The sequence below is a fragment of the Rhinolophus hipposideros genome, assembly GCF_964194185.1.
Source record: "Rhinolophus hipposideros genome assembly, chromosome: 17".
NCBI classification, from domain to species: Eukaryota; Metazoa; Chordata; class Mammalia; order Chiroptera; family Rhinolophidae; genus Rhinolophus; species Rhinolophus hipposideros.
Genome location: NC_138063.1, coordinates 56,890,078 through 56,909,964, shown reverse-complemented (window position 1 = coordinate 56,909,964; position 19,887 = coordinate 56,890,078). Strand labels below are relative to the sequence as shown.

At 39.5% G+C, this 19,887-nt stretch overlaps 2 protein-coding genes across 4 annotated transcripts in view; both read right to left on the bottom strand.

Moving 5' to 3' along the window:
• PLXNA1 (plexin A1) overlaps positions 1-19,887 on the bottom strand; it is a 394,709-nt gene that overhangs the window by 259,652 nt on the left and 115,170 nt on the right. The window lies entirely within an intron of this gene.
• LOC308509922 (cytochrome c oxidase subunit 7C, mitochondrial-like) lies at positions 5,718-8,087 on the bottom strand (the record flags this gene model as incomplete). The annotated part of the gene is made up of 2 exons (XM_081078531.1): positions 8,032-8,087; positions 5,718-5,922 (listed from the first exon to the last, which is right to left on the bottom strand). Exon 2 carries the CDS (start codon positions 5,904-5,906, stop codon positions 5,718-5,720), a length of 189 nt encoding a protein of 62 aa, XP_080934657.1. The 5' UTR covers positions 5,907-5,922; positions 8,032-8,087.

The following is a 19,887-nucleotide window of genomic DNA, read 5'->3' as shown; positions in this document are numbered from 1 at the left end:
GTCTTAGGGCCACATTATCTCTCTTTGGCAGGAAATTAGACCCCGTCCCCTATGGCATGGTCACCAATGACAAAGGACAATCATGAGATAAATTCTCTTTAAGCAAGAAGCTAAATGTCTGGCAGACTGCATTCAGTTCACATCAGTAAGCCAGTGCTTCTGGGGCACAGGGATTTAATAAACAGGAATATGTAGGAATATATCCTAGGACCATATCTGTCAACAGTCACATCAAACACCTCATTGCCAGTCTGCTAGGGTACTATGGATTAAATACATAAAGGTTTTCAGGCAGGGGAACGAACAGAAAAGTGGCCACACACACACACACACACACACACACACACACACACACACACACACAGGAAAAAATTTGAATAGAGTTCACAGACAAGTAGCCTGCAAGCCACTTTCTGTCAACTGACATGTTCTATTTGGTTAGCAAAGATTTAAAATAATTAATTGCCAACACTTAAAAATTGGGAGATTTCACGTAAACCTCCATTATTTCTGATTTGGAAAAATACAAAAATGTGCCACTATTAGACCCACATTCAAACCTAGCAACAATCAACTGGAGCTGGAGTTGGAGTTTCTCCCTCTCCCCCACCCTCGGGCAGAACAGGCACACTTCAGATTGCCATAGTCCACACCATTACCTATCACCTAAATACAAGGTCAGTTTCACCCAATTAGTTCTGCATGGCTTCCATAGGCTGTGGAGCTCGTTAGCTCTCGATTACAATTATAATATTATATAGAAGTTCAGTAACTGGTCTCATAAAAATAAGTAAATAAATACAAAGAACTACAATTAGGAATGCAACACAAACTGCAGAAAAACAGCACTTTTTCTCCCCAATGATTTTGGTATTCATTAGAGATCTGACCCAAGTCCTTTTCTTTTCTCTCTCACACATGTTCCATAGATACATCCCATCTGCTCCCAATCAATGACCCATGGACTGGTGACTCTCACTCACGGTCTCTAATCTGGAGGTCCTGTCTACAGGACAGCAGATGTACCAGCATACACAGACTTCTCTGAAGTGTCTACAACAGAGCCTGTCCTCTTCCCCCACCCCACGTACCCATAAAGCCTGCTCCTCTTCTTATGTCCACAGCTCAGGAATTACCCATCATCCACTCAGTAGCCTGAGAGCATCAACACTGAGCCTTCTTCATCTTGTCTTTTTTTCCTTGTAATAAGCATTCTAATTTGGAATAACTTTAGATTTACCAAAGGTTTAAAAGATAAAACGGGTTCAGGTCATCAAAATGGCAGTATGAGGTAAGACTCTGTAAAGCTCCCCTGGAATTTACAACGAATGGAACAACTGTAACTCCACAAAGGACTCCCTGCACAGCAGACAGGGAAGATGAAGAGGCCACTACTAAATTCACCTAAAGGGCAAATCGCGCGAGCGGGGAGGAGGCAAGGGAGAAGTACGGAGATGGAGCCGCGCGGGCGCAGAGTGCAGACATAGCTCGGTGCTCTGAGCTCGCTGCATACATGAACTACCAGCTGCGGGAGAGGGAAGGACTCGGACTGCCCACAGGGCTGAGGGGCAGCATATAACACAGCTGAACCCAACGCTCACGGAAGAGACTTGGAGCAAAGACTGAGGGACGAAGGCTGAAAACAGTAGTTTAAGCCCTCACTGCCAGGCGGAGAACAGAAGCCTTAGGCACTGAGACTAGCCGCCCCCTCCCTACCCTCACAGAGCTCACCCCATCCCCACCTGCCTGGTGCTAGAAGCCGAATAGTAGCAGTGTCAGATCTAAAGAACAGAATGTTTACTGTTCTGAGAACTGTGGATCGAAGACACAGATTCGCTGCCCAACTAGTTCTGGCAAAAGGGAGGAGGCTGTGGAATCAGGACCGGCTGTGGTGGTGGATGCCGCCATTGCTCTGGGCCACCTCTCACAACTCACCCCAACCCTGGCCCCCACCTATCTGGGTGGATCCCTGCAGGAGTAAACAGAACTGCTGAAACATAAGGGCTCTGAATCGGGTGCAGAAAGAGCTTCGGAACTTCAAAAGCTCTCCGCACACCCACACAGACACTGCGCCCTGTGACCCTGGCGAACCATTAACAGAGTAGAAGCCCGTCTCCCAGGGAATCCCACCATTGCGTGAGAAGCAGGAATAGTGCAGAGAAAACATAGCACTACCGTGTGAGAGAGAAAAAAAAGGCTGCAGTCAGAGAGAAAATAAAAAAATTTACCAACAAGTACTGGAAAACAAAAGAAAGACCTCTTCCTATCAACCTATTGTAGAAGACACTCCTGCAGATGTCTAGGGAGAGAAATAACATACCTGTAATTGCCATGAATAATCAAGGCAACAAGACAGCTCAGAAAGAAAGTGAAAAGTCTCCAGAAAAAGAACTGAAAGATATGGAAATATGTGACTTAAATGACACAGAATTCAAGATTGCAGTTCTGAAAAAACTCAACGAGATGCAAGAAAACACAGAAAGGCAGTTAACGACCTCAGAAACACAGTCAAAGAACAACATGAGTATTTTATGAAAGAGATTGAAATTTAAAAAAAAAAACAAATAGTATTTCTGGAGATTAAGAACTCAATAGAAGAAATTAAGAATGAAATACCCAGCTTAGGTAGTACAGTTGACCAGATGGAGGAAAGAATCAGTGACATTGACGATAGAAACCTGGAAATTACACAGATGGAAGAAGAAAGAGACTTGAGACTTAAAAGAAATGAAAGAAATCTACAAGAACTTTCTGACTACCTCAGAAAGAGCAATATAAGAATGATGGGCATACCAGACGGAGAAGAGAGAAGGGAACAGAGAATATATTCAAACAAATTGTTGATGAGAACTTCCCAAACTTGTGGACAGAACTGGATCCTCGAATCCAAGAAGCAAATAGAACACCTAATGACCTCGTCCCAAAAGGCCTTCTCCAGGGCACATTGTATTCCAGCTGTCTAAAATCAATGACAAAGAAAGAATCCTCAAGGCAGCCAAGGAAAAGAAGACGGTAATCTGCAAAGGAAAGCCTATTAGATTATCGTCAGATTTTTCAGCAGAAACTCTACAAGCCAGGAGGGAGTGGAACCACATATTCAAACTAGTGAAAGAGAGAAATTATCAGCCAAGATTAATATGTCCAGCAAAGATATCCTTTAGATATGAAGGAGGAATAAAACCTTTCCAGACATACAGAAGCTGAGGAAATTTCTAATACATGACCTGCACTACAAGAAATACTACGCTTTGTTCTATGTTCAGGAACATGACAGGGCTGTCCCCTATTACCTCTGCTTTTTGACGTAGTGTTGGAAGTCCTTGCCAGAGCAATCAAGCAAGAGAAAGAAATAAAAGGCATCAAAATTGGGAATGAAGAAGTTAAATTATCAGTCTTTGCAGATGACATGATGCTATATATAGAAAACCCTAAAGACTCCACCAAAAAGCTATTAGAATCAATCAACGAATACAGTAAAGTTGCTGGCTACAAAATCAACATACAAAAGTCCATTGTATTCCTATATACTAACAATGAAATCTCAGAAAAAAGAAATACAAAAAACAATTACTTTTGCAATTGCAGCAAAAAGAATAAAATACCTAGGAATAAACTTAACCAAGGATGTGAAGGACCTATATGATGAAAACAAGACATTTTTGAAAGAAACTGAAGAAGACACAAAGAAATGGAAAAACATTCCATGCTCATGGATTGGAAGAATCAACATAGTTAAAATGGCCATATTACCCAAAGCAATACACAGATTTAATGCAATCCCCATCAAAATCCCAATGGCATTTGTTAAAGGAATAGAACAGAAAATCATTGGATTTGTTTGGAACCACAAAAGACCCCGAATAGCCAAAGGAATCTTAAGAAAAAAGAACAATACTGGAGGCATCACAATGCCTGACTTTAGCTTCTACTGCAGGGCTACAATAATCAAAGCAGCATGGCATTGGCAGAAAAACAGACACATAGACCAATGGAATAGAATTGAGAACCCAGAAATAAAACCACATACATATGAACAGACAATTTTTGACAAAGAAGTTAAAAACATACAATAAAGGAAAGACAGCCTCTTCAATAAATGGTGCTGGGAGAATTGGATAGCCACGTGCAAAAGAATGAAACTGTATTGCTATCTGTCACCATGTACCAAAATTAATTCAAAATGGATCAAAGACTTAAGCATAAGACCTGACACAATAAACTGCACAGAAGAAAACATAGGTACTAAACTTATGGACCTTGGGTTAAAAGAGCATTTTATGAATTTGACTCCAAAGGCAATGGAAGTAAAAACTAAAATAAACGAATGGGACTATATTAAACTTAAAAGCTTCTGCACAGCAAAAGACACCATCGACAAAATAAAGAGGCAACCGACTGAATGGGAGAAGGTTTTTGCAAACAGTGCCTCCGATAAGGGGCTAATATCCAAAATATAAAGGAGCTCATGCAGCTCAACAACAAAAAAACAAACAACCCAATTGAAAAATGGGCAGAGGACCTGAAGAGACATTTCTCCAAAGAGGACATACAAATGGCAAATAGACATATGAAAAAAATACTCAACATCACTAATCATCAGAGAAATGCAAATAAAAACCAGGAGATACCACCTCACCCCAGTCAGAATGGCTATCATCAACAAGACAAATAGTAACAAGTGTTGGAGAGGCTGTGGAGAAAAAGGAACCCGCATACACTGTTGGTGGGAATGCAGACTGGTGCAGCCACTATAAAAGGCAGTGTGGGGATTCCTCAAAAAATTACATATGACCCAGCAATCCCTCTCCTGGGTATCTACCCAAAAAATCTGAAAATATTTATACATAAAGACATGTGTGCTCCAATGTTTACTGCAGCTTTGTTTACGGTGGCCAAGACATGGAAATGACCAAAATGTCCTTCGATAGATGAATGGATAAAGAAGTTGTGGTATATGTACACAATGGAACACTATTCGGCGGTAAGAAAAGATGATATAGGAACATTTGTGACAACATGGATGGATCTTGAGAGTATGATGCTAAGCGAAATAAGTCAGACAGAAAAAGCAGAGAACCATATGATTTTACTGATATGTGGTATATAAACCAAAACCAACAAAAGAACAAGACAAACAAATGAGAAACAAAAACTCACAGACACAGACAATAGTTTAGTGGTACCAGAGGATAAGAGGGGTAGGGGGTGGGAGATGAGGGTAAAGGGGATCAAATATATGGTGATGGAAGGAGAACTGACTCTGGGTGGTGAACACACAATGGGATTTATAGATAATGTAATACAGAATTGTACACCTGAAATCTATGTAACTTTACGAACAATTGTCACCCCAATAAATTAAGTAAAAAAAGATATAGAGTTCTTGCATTCTCCAAGGGAATGCCCCTTTCCCCTGATGCTAACATCTTACATTACCATGACATTTTTGTCCCAATTAAGAGGCTAAGTTTACTATTAATTAAACTCAAGACTATTTAGATTTTACATTTTTCCACTACTGTCCTTTTCCTGTTCTCCAAAATCCAATCCCGGATACAACACTGCATTTAGATCTCCTCTCTCTTTTTTTCATGCCAAAAATTTATTTACAAACTTATCTAGTATGTTGAATTCAACAGTTTGATTCATTTTTCAAAGTGACTGCACCTCTTGAAATGGGCCTCTTCAGATCTGTTCATGCATTAACTAAAACATCTTTATTTCTTAGGCAGTTGGTGTCTTACTGTAAAGAAAGGTGCAGCAAATCCAGCTCCAATGTACAGAGTCATCTCTAGCAACCGCCACTTATTTTCCACAGAAAATGGCAAATTCTTCCCTGGGCCCTCCTCAAAGTGGCGCCTATGGACCCCAGAGGTTATGAATTTCCAGATGTTCTGTCCCATCATAGCGTTGTTGGGAGGCCTGAGAAAGGCACAGAGACCGAAAACATAGGAAATGGTGGTATCACACCAAGTCCCTCTTTTTTCACAACCTTGTTCCCCTACATGCAAGGACCAAAAGGGTAGATCTCTCTTTTTAAAGTTCATTTCTATTAACATCAAATAATACATAAGTCTATTTATGTTTGCCTCACTTCTCATTTTTCCAGAGGCAACTGAGAGTATCTTAGCTGTTTCTTCAAGTATCTGCCTCCACGTTTCTAATTCTGCCATCTACTGACTTCTTGCTGTGAAAGATGCGGGTTGCACTCCCTTACACATTAACTCCATATATATCTTCCCTTGCCCCATTATCTCAATAGGCTTGATCATAACATTTGTATAGCTCAATATTTAGTGTTTACAGGACTGTGTAAATATTATTCATAGATGAGCAGTTATAGTGTCATTCTTGTATAACTTGGTTTTCTCTGGAATTAAATGTTTATTCCTTTTAGGAATCGTAAAGACATTGCTCCACTGTCTTGTAGCTTCCAGTTGCTGTTGTATGAAGACACTGATTCTTAACCCTTTGTACATAACCTCTTCTCTTTTTCTCTTGAGCTATATAACCTTCTGTGGTGACCCCAGTGATCCCCTTCTCCCAGTGTGTGCCCCCTTCTAATGGCAGTTCCCTCCCCTTGAACGTGGGCTGGACCTAATGACTTGCTATGGTAAAACTGATGCGATGTCTCTTCCAAGGTTACAAAAGACGGTGGCTTCTGTCTTACTCATGCTCACTCTCATGAATCAAGTTGCCTATGGAGAGAACCTAGTGGCAGGGAACTGGGGGCCCTCCATGCAATGGCGCACAGGAACTGAACCCTGCAAACAGCCACATGAATAAGCGAGGAAGCAGATCCACCCCAGTCAAGCCTGGTTGGATTGTAGCCTAACAAACACCTCAGTGGCTGCCTTGTGAGAGACCCAGAGCCAAATGACCCAGCTAAGCCACAGAAACCATGCGACATAAATATTGTTCTAAGCCAGGATTGGCAAACTACAGCCCTGGAGGGGCCATGTGCTTTTGCAAATAAAGTTTTATTGGAACAGTCATAACCACGCATTTAGGTATAATCTATGCCTGCCTTTGTACTGCAGTGGCAGAGCTGAGTAAACTATATGGCACCCAAGCCTAAAATACGTACTTTAAGAAAACGTTTGCCTCTCCCTGTTCTAAGCCATTTTGTTTTGGAGTAATTTGCTATGCAGCAATAGATAATATGTTCTTCTCTCTAGAAACCTGTAGGATTGGTTTTGTTTATGTTCTAAAACTTCATGAAGATGTAGCCTGGTATAGAACAATTCTCAAAAGCTAAGGGACCCTCTAAATCTGGAAGCCCTTGTTCCTCAGTTCTAGGAAACTTTCTGAAATCATTTCATTGATAATTTCTTCAGTTTTCTTTCTGGTACTGCTATTATTTGGGTGTTTGACCTCCTAAACGAAGTCTCTGATGTTCCTAATGTTTCTCTCATAGTTTTCATCGGTCTTTTTGTTTTCATTTCTGGGAGAATGTCTCAAGGATATTTTCGAGCCCCTCAACTGAATTTTTCATTTCTGTTATCATATTTTTCATTTCTAAGAGCCCTCTTTTCCTAAAATGTTATTTTAATAGCTCCTATTCTTATTTTGTGAATACAGCATCTCCTCTAAACTAAGGATAATTTTAAACTGTAACAATGGTTTTCTTCTGCCCCCCTTCACTGTTTCCTGTGTTCCCTTTTTCTTTGGTTGGTTGTTTGTTTGTTTTGGACTATAGAGGCTGAATGTTTAGTCTTACTTTTATGTTGGTTTATATTTTAGTCATGTCAGAGAAAGTTATCAAATATCTGATGATCTCTTGATGGGACCGTCCCTTCATATTTAAGAATGAAGCAATAACAAACTGCTACAAGTTCTGTTTCTATGGGAGCAATTTGTCAATTGGAAGGGTGACCTGGTTCAGAATATTTAACTGAAAAACTTCCAACTTTCAGTGTTGAACCAGCTTTTCACTGGACTCTTCAACATCCTAGAAAGGAATGGCTTAATCTCCTCTCTGGGAGGGATATGCCTGTGCTCTTGGAGTCAAGCAGGTATGAAGGGTCTCACCTGGTCTTGAAAATGATGTACCATTCTCAGTGATGCCTGCTTTCTCTATACCCAGAGTCCTTCCACTTTAATCTCACCAGGTTATAACCTGGAGAATAATCCATGGATCTTCTGCAGGTATAAAGAAGGTGAAATTACCACACTACACAGGTGGGGATCTGATTACTGCTCACACAGACTTTCTCTACTCCAGCCCTTACACCCCACTTTCAGAGGTGTCTGATCCCTCTGATTGTGGAGCTCTCTGGGACTCCCTGATGTGGCCCAGCTGTTTCTGTGCTACAGGCTTGAGCTCTAGTTGTCTCTCCTCTGCTTAGTCAATTATCTACCAATCATGAACCTTTTTTCCAGCTATCACAATTTGCTGCTACCGTCCTATTCCAGGGCTTTTATTCTCATTTCAATTCGACTTGGGGAAGGAGCCAAGGTAAATGGTTGTGTTCAATATCCCATTTATAACAGGCAGTCAGGTGACCTGAATTCTCACAGACTTATAATCACCGAGTTCTATAATTCTGTTTCCTTGCTATCTCTTTAAACATCTCTTCCTCTGCAAGTCCACTGCCATTTCTCCAGGTCAGGCCCTTATCTCTCACTGAAGTCACAGCCAGTTTCCTTGTTTCTGTGCCCTCTAGTAGTCACTCCTTCCCTCCAAACCACTCTTCAATATTGTCAGTTTAAAATGCAAGTCAGATCACTGTCACTCCCCAACTGTTATGGGCTGAACTGTGTCCCCCAAAAATTCATGTGTGAAAGTCCTAACCCAGTAACTCAGAATGTGACCTTATTTGGAGAGTCTGTCCAGATAACTAAATTGCTAACTAAATTGCTAACTAAATTGCTATGAGGTCATTAGGAAGGACCCCAATCCAATATGACTGATATCCTTATAAAAAGGAGAAATTTTGGACTTAGAGACAGACAAGCACACAGGGAGAATTCTCTTTCTCATTTTCAGGTCTGTGTATAAGTTGTTCCCTCTGGCCTGAAATTTGTCTCTGCTCCATTTTTTCATTTCCACCAGGCAAACTCCTTCTCAATCTTAAGGTCTCTGTGCAGACATAAATGAATTCTGGATCTCTTTCCTGACAATTCCTCCATCTCTTTCCCTAACTACACCCCCTCCATAAAAGAAAAGAAAAGAAAAGAAAACATCCTGGGCTCTATGTTTCTCCAGTATATACTCTGTGCTTTCCTCATCCATAACATTTATAACGTACTGCAATTGTCTGGTTACTTATCATATTCTTCCCCAACATGAAAGCTTTAGGAGGGCAAAACCATGTCTGTCTTGTTGACAGCTTCCTCCCAGCACACAGGAAACACAGGAGGTAATCTGTTGGTGAATGAACACAAATCAATATAAGAAAGAGAGGTTTGCATGTAAGTAGTTCTGTGAAAAAAATCATTTAAGGGATTCCATACTACAAAGATGTCAATCTTCCCCAAATTAAAGTACAAATAATAGGGTTTTTTTCAACTTGAAAAACTAATTCTAAACTTTAACAAAATAAATAAATGTGCAAGAACAATGAGGAAAATTTAGAAAAGAATGGGACAGACTTTGTCTTATCAGATAATTTAAACAGTTTAGGTCTCCAAGACAATGTTAAGTTAAAAAAGAAAAAGTACAGAATAGTATGTACAGAATGTCACCATATGTGTAAAAAGGGTAAAAATGAAATAAATTTTCATTTTTGCTTGAATGTGCATTTAAAAAAATCTTCACAAAAACTAGTAATAGTGGTTCCTTATGGAGAAGGGCGGGAACTGAGTGAGTGGGTTAAAGGATGGGGGGAGATATTTCATTGTCTATCTTTCTACACATTTAAATTTTCAATCATGTAACTGTTTTACTTAAAAAATAAATCAAATTTTAGAAATTGAAGCATCATAGCATGAATACATTACAGGTAAAAGATATATGACAGGTTATGTGGATAGAATTAGAATAACAAGAAACAGAACAACCTGAACTAAACATGGGAAATTAACTTATGAAAAGAATGTTATGTCAAATCAATGGATCAATTTACTAAGAATGTCTTAATTAGTAAGTGATATAGAGACAACCACTAGTCAATTTGAGGACAAAAAAGTTGACCACCTACTTTATTCCATACACTAAAATACATTTCAAATAAATCGAAGAGTTGTAAGTTAACAATAAAACCACAAACTTACTCGAAAACTTATATAATGTGTATATATATTCACACACAATAAAATATTTATCTGGAGATGTTTCTTAGAGAATCTAAAAATATATATCATAATTTTAAATGTGCATATGATTTGACTAAGCAATGCCATTTTTAGGAATTTAACCTAAAGGAAATATGGACAAAGGAAGCCAACATGTAGACATATATGTTACAGTGTTGATTTTAACATTGAAAATGGGAAATAAATTAAATGTATTATAATAATAGGAAAGTGCTTTAAAAACTACACATATCATGAAATATTATGCAGCCTTTTAAAATGATGTAGATCTATATTTAATGGCATAAAAATACCCACAAGTTTTTGTGAAATGGAAAAACATTTACAAAAGAGCATATAAAGTATGAACCAGGAGGTTACCAGTCTTCTTTCTCTCCAGACAGTGGAATTTTAAGTGTTTCTTCTTTTTCTGTTCTGTTGTCTGACTTTCTCCCTGCAACCCCCAACCCAGGACAGGCAAAGGTTACATGGCTCAGGGTGGGGCATCCACCAGTAGACTGTAGCTGTCAATGGGGCACGGGAGAGGCATCAGGAATGTAGGGTGACACCAGCTGCATGAATCTCTGATCCAGGAGTCATAACAAGCTGGTTTTCCCAGCCATGGTCCTGCTACGAAGATCACTTTGAACAGTCATTTCTCCACACTTTGTTTCCATTTTCTAAAGTAACACAGATACACATTTTATCCCAGGAACATTATGACAATTGGTAAAAGTGAACAGGCATCTTAAGATGACCAACTGGGAGGTCTATGGGCGGAGCTGGGCTCTGTTACTCTCTAGTTCTAACGTCCTGTTAAAACTTTATGGTTCCAACTTCCGGGAGAGCGATTTATTTATATAGAGGGCCATCTTGGGAAGAGGTCACTTTTTTGCATATGGGCAGCTGGCTGGAGGTGTGTGGCCAGAGGTGTGTATCCTCACACTGCTGTGGTTGTTTTGTTTCTTTTTCTTTCCCGAATAAACACTCTTTTGGTGGACTACCTGGAGAATTATTTTGTCCAGTCGACACAATAAATGTGACCAAACTACAAAGAAATAAATACATTTTAGGACAAAGGTGATGCAGTTTGTCCAGGTATCTCCAGACCCTGTCTGTCCCTTCAGTTCGGATCCAGTAATCTTTCTCCCTTGCAAACACAGTTTATAGTTCACAGCACCCAGTCTCTGCTAAGTGCAGCCAGAGACAAGATTCCTTCAGTCATTCTGTACCTTTTTTTTAGTCCCCACCAAGTTCCTAGCTGGAAGCTTGAGATTCAGAGATGACTCAATCAATCACAGACTCCACCTTCAAGGAATTTGTATTCTAGGTAATGAGAGAGAAGCAGGAAAGTAAAGTGTGGAGCACAATGACAGCAGAAACCAGCCCGGGGGGGATCAGCCATGCTGCCAGAAGGAGGGTAATCTGGGCCGACTCTGAAATTTTTCCTGTTGACCTGGGAAAAGCATACGCTGGAACATTCCAGGAGATGGGAGCAACTATCAAAAGCATAAAATAACTCGAAACTCTCAGAAACTCCATGGCTTTTAGTCTGGGTAAATCAGGCACTGAAGCTCACACCACACCAAGTACACAGTAACACAGACTACACAGCCCAGCTTGACTTCCTGAAAAATTCAACAAATATCTGCTTGCAGTGACTGGGCAGCTGTTATCTCTGAATGTCAGAGGTCTTCCCTGACCATAAGAGTCCAGGAGACCATGTGCTGGACACCGCGACGACAAAAAAGTGACTCAGACCCAGCACCTATACCGTGTTTCCCCAAAAATAAGACCAGGTCTTATATTAATTTTAGCTCCAAAAGATGCAGTCGGGTGTATTTTCAGGGTGTGTCTTATTTTTTTCATGTACAACAATCTACATTTATTCAAATACAGTCATGTCATCTTCTTCTGGAACATTGCCATAAGGTACTAAATGCGTCATCTGGCTGACGATCTTAACTGGGGCTTATTTTCGGGGTACGTCTTATTTTTGGGGAAACATGATATTTGGGAGCACACAGTCTGGCAGAAGGGGCTGGGCAGAGCTCAACGCTTTTCAGGAAACAGAGAGAGAACATTCACGCCTTTGTAAATGCCTCCTGCTATAAAGGAAAAACCAGCTGGGGAAAAAAGAACAGAAGGTATCCATTAAAAAGGATGAATTTAGCGTCTAGATCAAATTGTAGCTAATCCTCAAAGCAAGAGAAGCAGACTGACAACAGACCTAAACAGAACCCAGACTCTTTACCAGAACTACTTTTTGTTTTAAGAATGGCAATGTTTTAACAAGCTGATGTCTTTCCCCTTTTATGTCTAAATACGATGTCTGACAATTACGTTCACGAACTTGGCGATCATGCGCTTACATTGGTGACACTGTACAAACAGCTCAGTAAGTTTTCGTAACCTTGGGATATCAGTGTCTCACAGCTGTGTTCGTGTCGACGTGTGGCAGTGTCTTGAGTGGTAATCATCATTGTTGTGTGTTTTTGTGTGCCGTCGCAAGAATGTCTGAGCTTAAATGATAGCCACAAACAAACATTAAATTTCTTGTTAAACTTAGTGAAATCAAGGATATGTTAGTCCAAGTTTATGGGGATAATGCCATGAAGAAAACGGCAGTGTACAAATGGATTTAACGTTTTTCTGAGGGGAGAGAACATGTCTCTGATGAAGAGAGGTCAGGGTGGCCAGTAAGGAGCAGAACTGACAAAAACTTTGCAAAAATTCATCGAATTATGTGTCAAAATTATCAGCTGACTGTGAGAAGCATAGCAGACCAAGGAAACACTGATAGAGAAACAGTTAGGAAAATCTTAACTGAAAATCTTGACATGAGAAAGGTGTGTGCAAAAATGATCCCAAAGGAGCTCCCTGAGGAACAAACACAAAGGAGAGTCGAAGTTTGCCAAGACATTTTGGAGGCAAGATGATGTTTTGGGCCGTGTTATCACTGGTGATGAAACATGGGTGTACTAATACGACCCTGAAATAGTGTCAAAGTGCACAATGGAAGTCAGCCAATTCTCCTGACCAAAAAAAGTTCCATCAGTCCAAATCAAGAGTCAGAATGATGTTGCTAACATTTTCTGATATCAGAGGGATTATTCATTATGAATTTGTACCAACTGGACAAACCAATAGTTAACCAAGTTTACTATTTGGGAAGTGTTGAAATGCTGCGTGAAAAAGTTAGACAACCTCAACTTTTCACCAACAATTCATGGCTCCTACATCATGACAATGCACAAGCTCACATGGCACTGTCTGTGAGGAAGTTTTTAGCTAGTTAACAAATAACTATATTGGAACACCCTCCCCACTCACCAGATCTGACCCCAATGACTTCTTTCTTTACCTGAACATAAAAGAAATATTGAAAGGAAGACATTTTGATGACATTCAGGACATCAAGGTAATACAACAACAGCTCTGTTGGCCATTCCAGAAAGAGTTTCAGAATTACTTTGAAGGGTGGACTAGGCAACTTTTGATGCTGGGCAGTGACCCAAAACCTGTGTCACAGCCACTCTTGAGCAGCTATCAGGGATTTACAAGCCGGAAGGAAGGGTGGCTTGCCACAGTGTTTTTCAGGGCATTTTTGTCAAGTGGTCACAGGCCAGGCACCAGTGCAAGAACCAAAACTGCATTAACTTTGTAAACACCACAGCCCATAGCCCATAATGCCCTGGAACCCAGCCCCAGCCTCCTAGGGCTGCACTGCCAGGCAGGGCATGCTCAACACCAGGTAAACCAGCCTGTCTTATGCACCTAAACAGACTCTTTCAGCATCTGAAATATACGGGCAACTGGCAGGTGACAACAAACACAGAGGGCCCCGAGCCTTTTGCTAAGCTGCTCCAGGCCCAATACTGGTGGCAGCCAGCCTCACTTCACAGCGAGACTACCTTCACATGCCTCCAGGTCCAACACAGGCACCAATAAACCCACATATAGCTGAGTAGCTCCTACTGGGTAGCCCTGGGCTGGTCACAGGCAAGGCTGAAATTGGTCTGCATGGGAGCCACTCCCAAGAGACACCAGAGACAATACACCCAGAGACTGGCTTCAGACCACACCTGGTTAGCTCCATAAGTGGCACACCCAAAGGATGGACAGGCACAAGAGCCCACAGGGGTGACCCCAATTGGAGGAGTCAGTCCCCACACAGAAGCTCATGCACTGTGGGCAAAGCCAACCCTCACCATCAATAATCAGCCTGGATTCAATCCACCCACTAATGCGCCAAAAACAATCTAGGCTTAACTATCACACAACATAAACACATACATACAAGGGACACTAATGAAATACACCCACAGGAGATGAGGGAGATTGCATCATTGAACCACACAGAACTAAATACGGCCACCCAGCAAAGACTGAGAGACATAGAAAATCTACCTAATATATAGAAGCAAACACAGAGGGGCAGCCAGAATGAGGAAATAAAGAAACACGTTCCAAGTAAGAGAACAGGAGAAGCCTCCAACAATAAAACTAAATGAAATTGAGGCAATCAACCTGCCAGAGACAGAGTTTAAAACCCTGGTCATAAGAATGCTTAAGGAACCTAGTTAGAATGTCAACAAAGAGACAGTAAGAATTAAGAAGGACATATAAACTAAAAAAAAAAAAAAAAAAAAAAAAAAAGTCAGAAATGAATGCAATAACAGAAATTAAAAATACACTAGAAGGAATCAACAGCAGATTATGTAAAGCAGAGGATGGAATGAGTGATTTAGAAAACAAGGTAGCAGAAAACACCCAATCAGAACAGCAAAAAGAAAAAAGAATTTAAACAACAATAACAAAAAAGATAGTTTAAGGGACCTGTGGGACAACATCAAGCATAACACCATTTGTATCATAGGAGCACCAAAAAAAGAGAGGGATCAAAGGATCGATAACCTATTCTAAGAAGTAATGACTGAAAACTTCCCTAACCTGGCAAAGGAAATAGACATACAAGCAGATGAAGCACAAAGACTCCTAAACAAGATGAACCGAAACAGGCCCATACTAAGACACATTATAAATAAATTGCCAAAGGTTAAAGACACGGAGAGAATCCTAAAAGCAGCAAGAAAAAGACAACTACCGTGTTTCACCGAAAATAAGACCTAACCGAAAAATAAGCCCTAGCATGATTTTTCAGGATGACATCCCCTGAACATAAACCCTAATGCGTCTTTTGGAGCAAAAATTAATATAAGACCTGGTCTTATTTTCAGGGAAACTCGGTAGTTACTTACCCATAAGACTATCAGCTGATTTCTCAACAGAAACTTTGCAGGCCAGAAGAGTGGCAGGAAATATTCAAAGTGATGAAAAACAAGTGCCTACAACCAAGACGACTCTATCCAAGGCTAATGATAGCAAGGCTATCATTTCAAAATTAAGGAGAGATAAAGAGCTTCCCAGAAAAGAAAAAGCTAAAAGAATTCATTACCATCAAGCCAGTATTATAAGAAATGTTAAAAGGATGTCTGAGTAAAAGAAAGAGAAAACAAACAAAGACCAAAGTATGAATGATAAAATGGCAATGACTACGTACCTATCAATCATTTTACATGTAAATGATTTAAATGTTCCAATCAACAGATATAGGGTAGATGAATGGATAAGAAACAAGATCCCTTACATATGCTGTCTACAAGAGACCAACTTCAGATTGAGAGACACACACAGACTCAAAGTAAAGGGATGAAAAAAATATTTCACACAAATGGAAATGAGAAAAAGGCTGGGTTAGCAATACTTATATCAGACAAAATAGAGTTTAAAACATAGACTATAATAAGAGACAAAAGAAAGAACATTGCATAATAATAAAGGGATCAATCCAACAAGAGGACATAACTCTAATAAACATTTATGCACCCAACATAGAAGCACCTAAATATAAAAAACAAACATCGACTGATATAAAGACAGAGATCAACAGTAACACAATCATACTAGGGGACTTCAACACCCACTGACACCGACAGACACATCTTCTACACAGAAAAGCAGCATGAAAACAGTGGCTTTAAATGACACTGGCCTTAAATTCATTAGACCAGATGGATTTAATACTTGTGGAACATTTCACCCCCAAGTAACAAAATATGCATTCTTTTCAAGTGCACATAGAACATTTTCCAAGATACACCACGTTAGATGACAAAACATGACTCAATAAATTTAAGAAAACTGAAATCATAACAAGTGCCTTCTCTAATCACAATGGTATGAAACCAGAAATCAACTACAGGAAAAAAACTGAAAACACACAAATACATGGAGGCTAAATGACATGCTACTCAGTAATGAATGGGTCAACAATGATATCAAGAAAGAAATCAAAAGATACCTTGAGACAAACAAAATGAATATACAAACACCAAAAATCTTTGGGACACACCAAAAGCAGTCCTAAGAGGGAAATTCATAGCAATGCAAGCCTACCAAAAGAAACAAGAAAAAATCTCAAATAAACAGTCTAACTTTGCACCTAAGAGGTCTGGAAAAACAACAGGAAAAGAAAAAGCTAAAAGTGAGTAAAATGAAGGAAATAATAAAGAACAGTGCAGAAATAAATGAAACAGAGGCCAAAAAAAAAAAAAACACCAAAAATCAATGAAACCAAGAGCTATTGTTTTTTTTTTCTTTTTAATAGATTAACAAAATTGAAAAACATTTACCACACTCATCAAGAAAAAAAGAGAGAGGACCCAAATAAATAAAATCAGAAATGAAAGAGGAGAAGTGACAACGGATCCCACAGAAATCCGAAAAAAAAAAAAATGCTATAAGCAACTATACACCAACAAATTGGACAATGTGAAATGGATAAATTCCTAGAAACATACAATCTTCTCAGTCTGAATTAAGAAGGAACAGAAAATCTGAATAGAGCAATTACAACTAACAAAATTGAGTCAGTTATCAACCATTTCCCAAGAAACAAAAGTCCTGAACCAGATGGCTTCACAACTGAATTTTACCAAACATTCAAAAAAAGAATTAACATCTATTCTCTTCAAACTATTCCAAAAAGTACAAGTGGAAGGAAGGCTCCCAAACTCATTTTATGAGATCATCATTTCCAAGATTCCAAAAGCAGACAAAGACATTATAAAAAAATAAAACTATCAGCCAATATCCCTAATGGACATAGATGCAAAGATCCTCACCAAAATATTAGCAAACCAAATTCAGCAATATATTAAAAAGATCATACATCACTATCAAGTGGGATTCATTCCTAGTGTGCAAGGTTGGTTCCTTATCTACAAATCAGTTAACGTGATACAACACATGAACAAAATGAAAAATGAAAGTCATACGGTCATATCAATAGATGTAGAAAAAGCATCTGACAAAATCCAGCACCCAGTTATGATAAAAACTCTCAACAGGAGCCAGCCTGGTGGCTTACATGGCTGGAGCACAGTGCTCCTAACGCCAAGGTAGTTGGTTCGAGTCCCACATGGGCCAGTGAGCTGCGCCCTCTACAGCTAAGATTGTGAACAATGGCTCTCCCTGGATCTGGTCTGCCGTGAGCAGCTGGAGGTCACGTGAGCTGCCCTGGGCCAGCGTGAGTGGCTGTGGGCTGCTGTGTGCTGCTGTGGGCTACCGTGATTAAAAAAATGTGTGATTAAAAAAATGAAACTGGACCACCGGCCATGAGCAGCCGGTGGGCAGCGTGAGTGGCCGGCAGCCAGCGAGAGCTGCTGTGAGTGGCTGACAGATGACTGGAGACCGACTGCCTCAGCCGGGGAGAGCACAAGGCTCATAATACCAGCATGGGCCAGGGAGCTGTGTCCTACACAACTAGACTGAGAAACAACGGCTTGAACCGGAGTGGCGGAGGTAGGGGGGTGAGAAGGGGGAAAAAAAGAAACTCTCAACAAAGTGGGAACAGAGGGAATATATCTCAACATAATAAAGGCCGTGTATGATAAACCCACAGCTGATATCTCAGTCAATGGAGAAAAGCTGAAAGCATTGTCCTTAAGATCAGGAACAAGACAGCAATGTCCACTACCACCACTTTTATTCAACATAGCACTGAAGTTCTAGCTACAGCAATCATACAAGAAATAAAAGGCATCCAAATGGGAAAGGAAGAAGTAAAACTGTCATTATTTGCAGATGACATGATACCATACGGAGGGAACCCAAAAGATTCTACGAAAGAAAACTATTAGAACTGATAAATGAGTTAGGTAAAGTAGCAGGATACAAAATTAATATTCAGAAATCAGTTTCATTTTTGTACATCAATAACAAACTATCAGAAACAGAAATTAAGAAAATAATCCTATTTATAATTGCATCATAAAAAAATGCTTAGGAATAAATTTAACCAAGGAAGTAAAAGACCTGTACTCAGAAAATTCTGAGGCATCGAAGAGGGAAATTAGACAAGACACAAATAAATGGAAACATATACCATGCTCATGGATAAGAATTAATGTAGTTAAAATGTACATACTTCCTACCCTATATAGATTTAATGCAATCCCTACCAAAATACCAATGAAATTTTTCACAGAACTAGAACACATAACCCTAACATTGATATGGAACCATAAAAGACCCTGAATAGCCACAGCAATCTTGAAAAAGAAGAACAAAGCTGAAGGTGTCATGCTATCCAATACCAAATTACATTACAATTATATTAAAATCATATTACAATGCTATAGTAATCAAAACAGCATGATGTTGGCATAAAAACAGACACATAGATCAGTGAAACACAATAGAGAGCTCAGAAATAAACCCATGTCTGTATGCTTATTTAATCTATAACAAAGGAAGCAAAAATTTACACTGGGATAAAGACAGTCTATTTAATAACTGGTGCTGGGAAAACTGGAAAGATACATGCAAAAAAATGAAACTGAACCACCTTCTTATGCCATATGCAAGCATAAACTCAAAATGGATTAAAGACTTAAGTGTAAGACCCAAAACCATAAAATTCCCAGAAGAAAATATAGGAAGTAAACTCACAGACATTACCCTTAGTAATATTTTTACTGATATATCCCCTCGAGTAAGGACACAAAAGAAAAAATAAACAGATGGGACTACATCAAAACTAAAAAGTTTTTTTCACAGCAAAGAGAACCATCATCAAACTAAAAAGACATCCTACTGAGTGGGAGAAGGTATTTGCCAATAATACATCTGATAAGGGATTAACATCCAAAATTTATAAAACGCTCATACTACTCAACACCAGAAAAACAAACAATCCAATTAAAAAATGGACAGAGGACCTGAAGAGACATTTCTCTAAAGAGGACATACAGATTGCTAACAGACATATGAAAAGATGGTCAACATCATTAATCATTAGATAAATGCAAATAAAAACCACAATGAGATACCACCCCATTCTTGTCAGAATGGCTATCATCAATAAATCAACAAACAGTAAGTGTTGACGAGGATGTGGAGAAACGGGAACCCTCATTCACTGTTGGTGGGATTGCACATTGGTGCAGCATTTATGGAAAACAGTATGGAGATTCCTCAAAAAATTAAAAATAGTACTACCTTACAACCCAGCAATTCCACTCCTGGGTATTTATCCAAAGAAATCCACTTCATATATTACATAAATGCCTAACCACTATGCTGTAC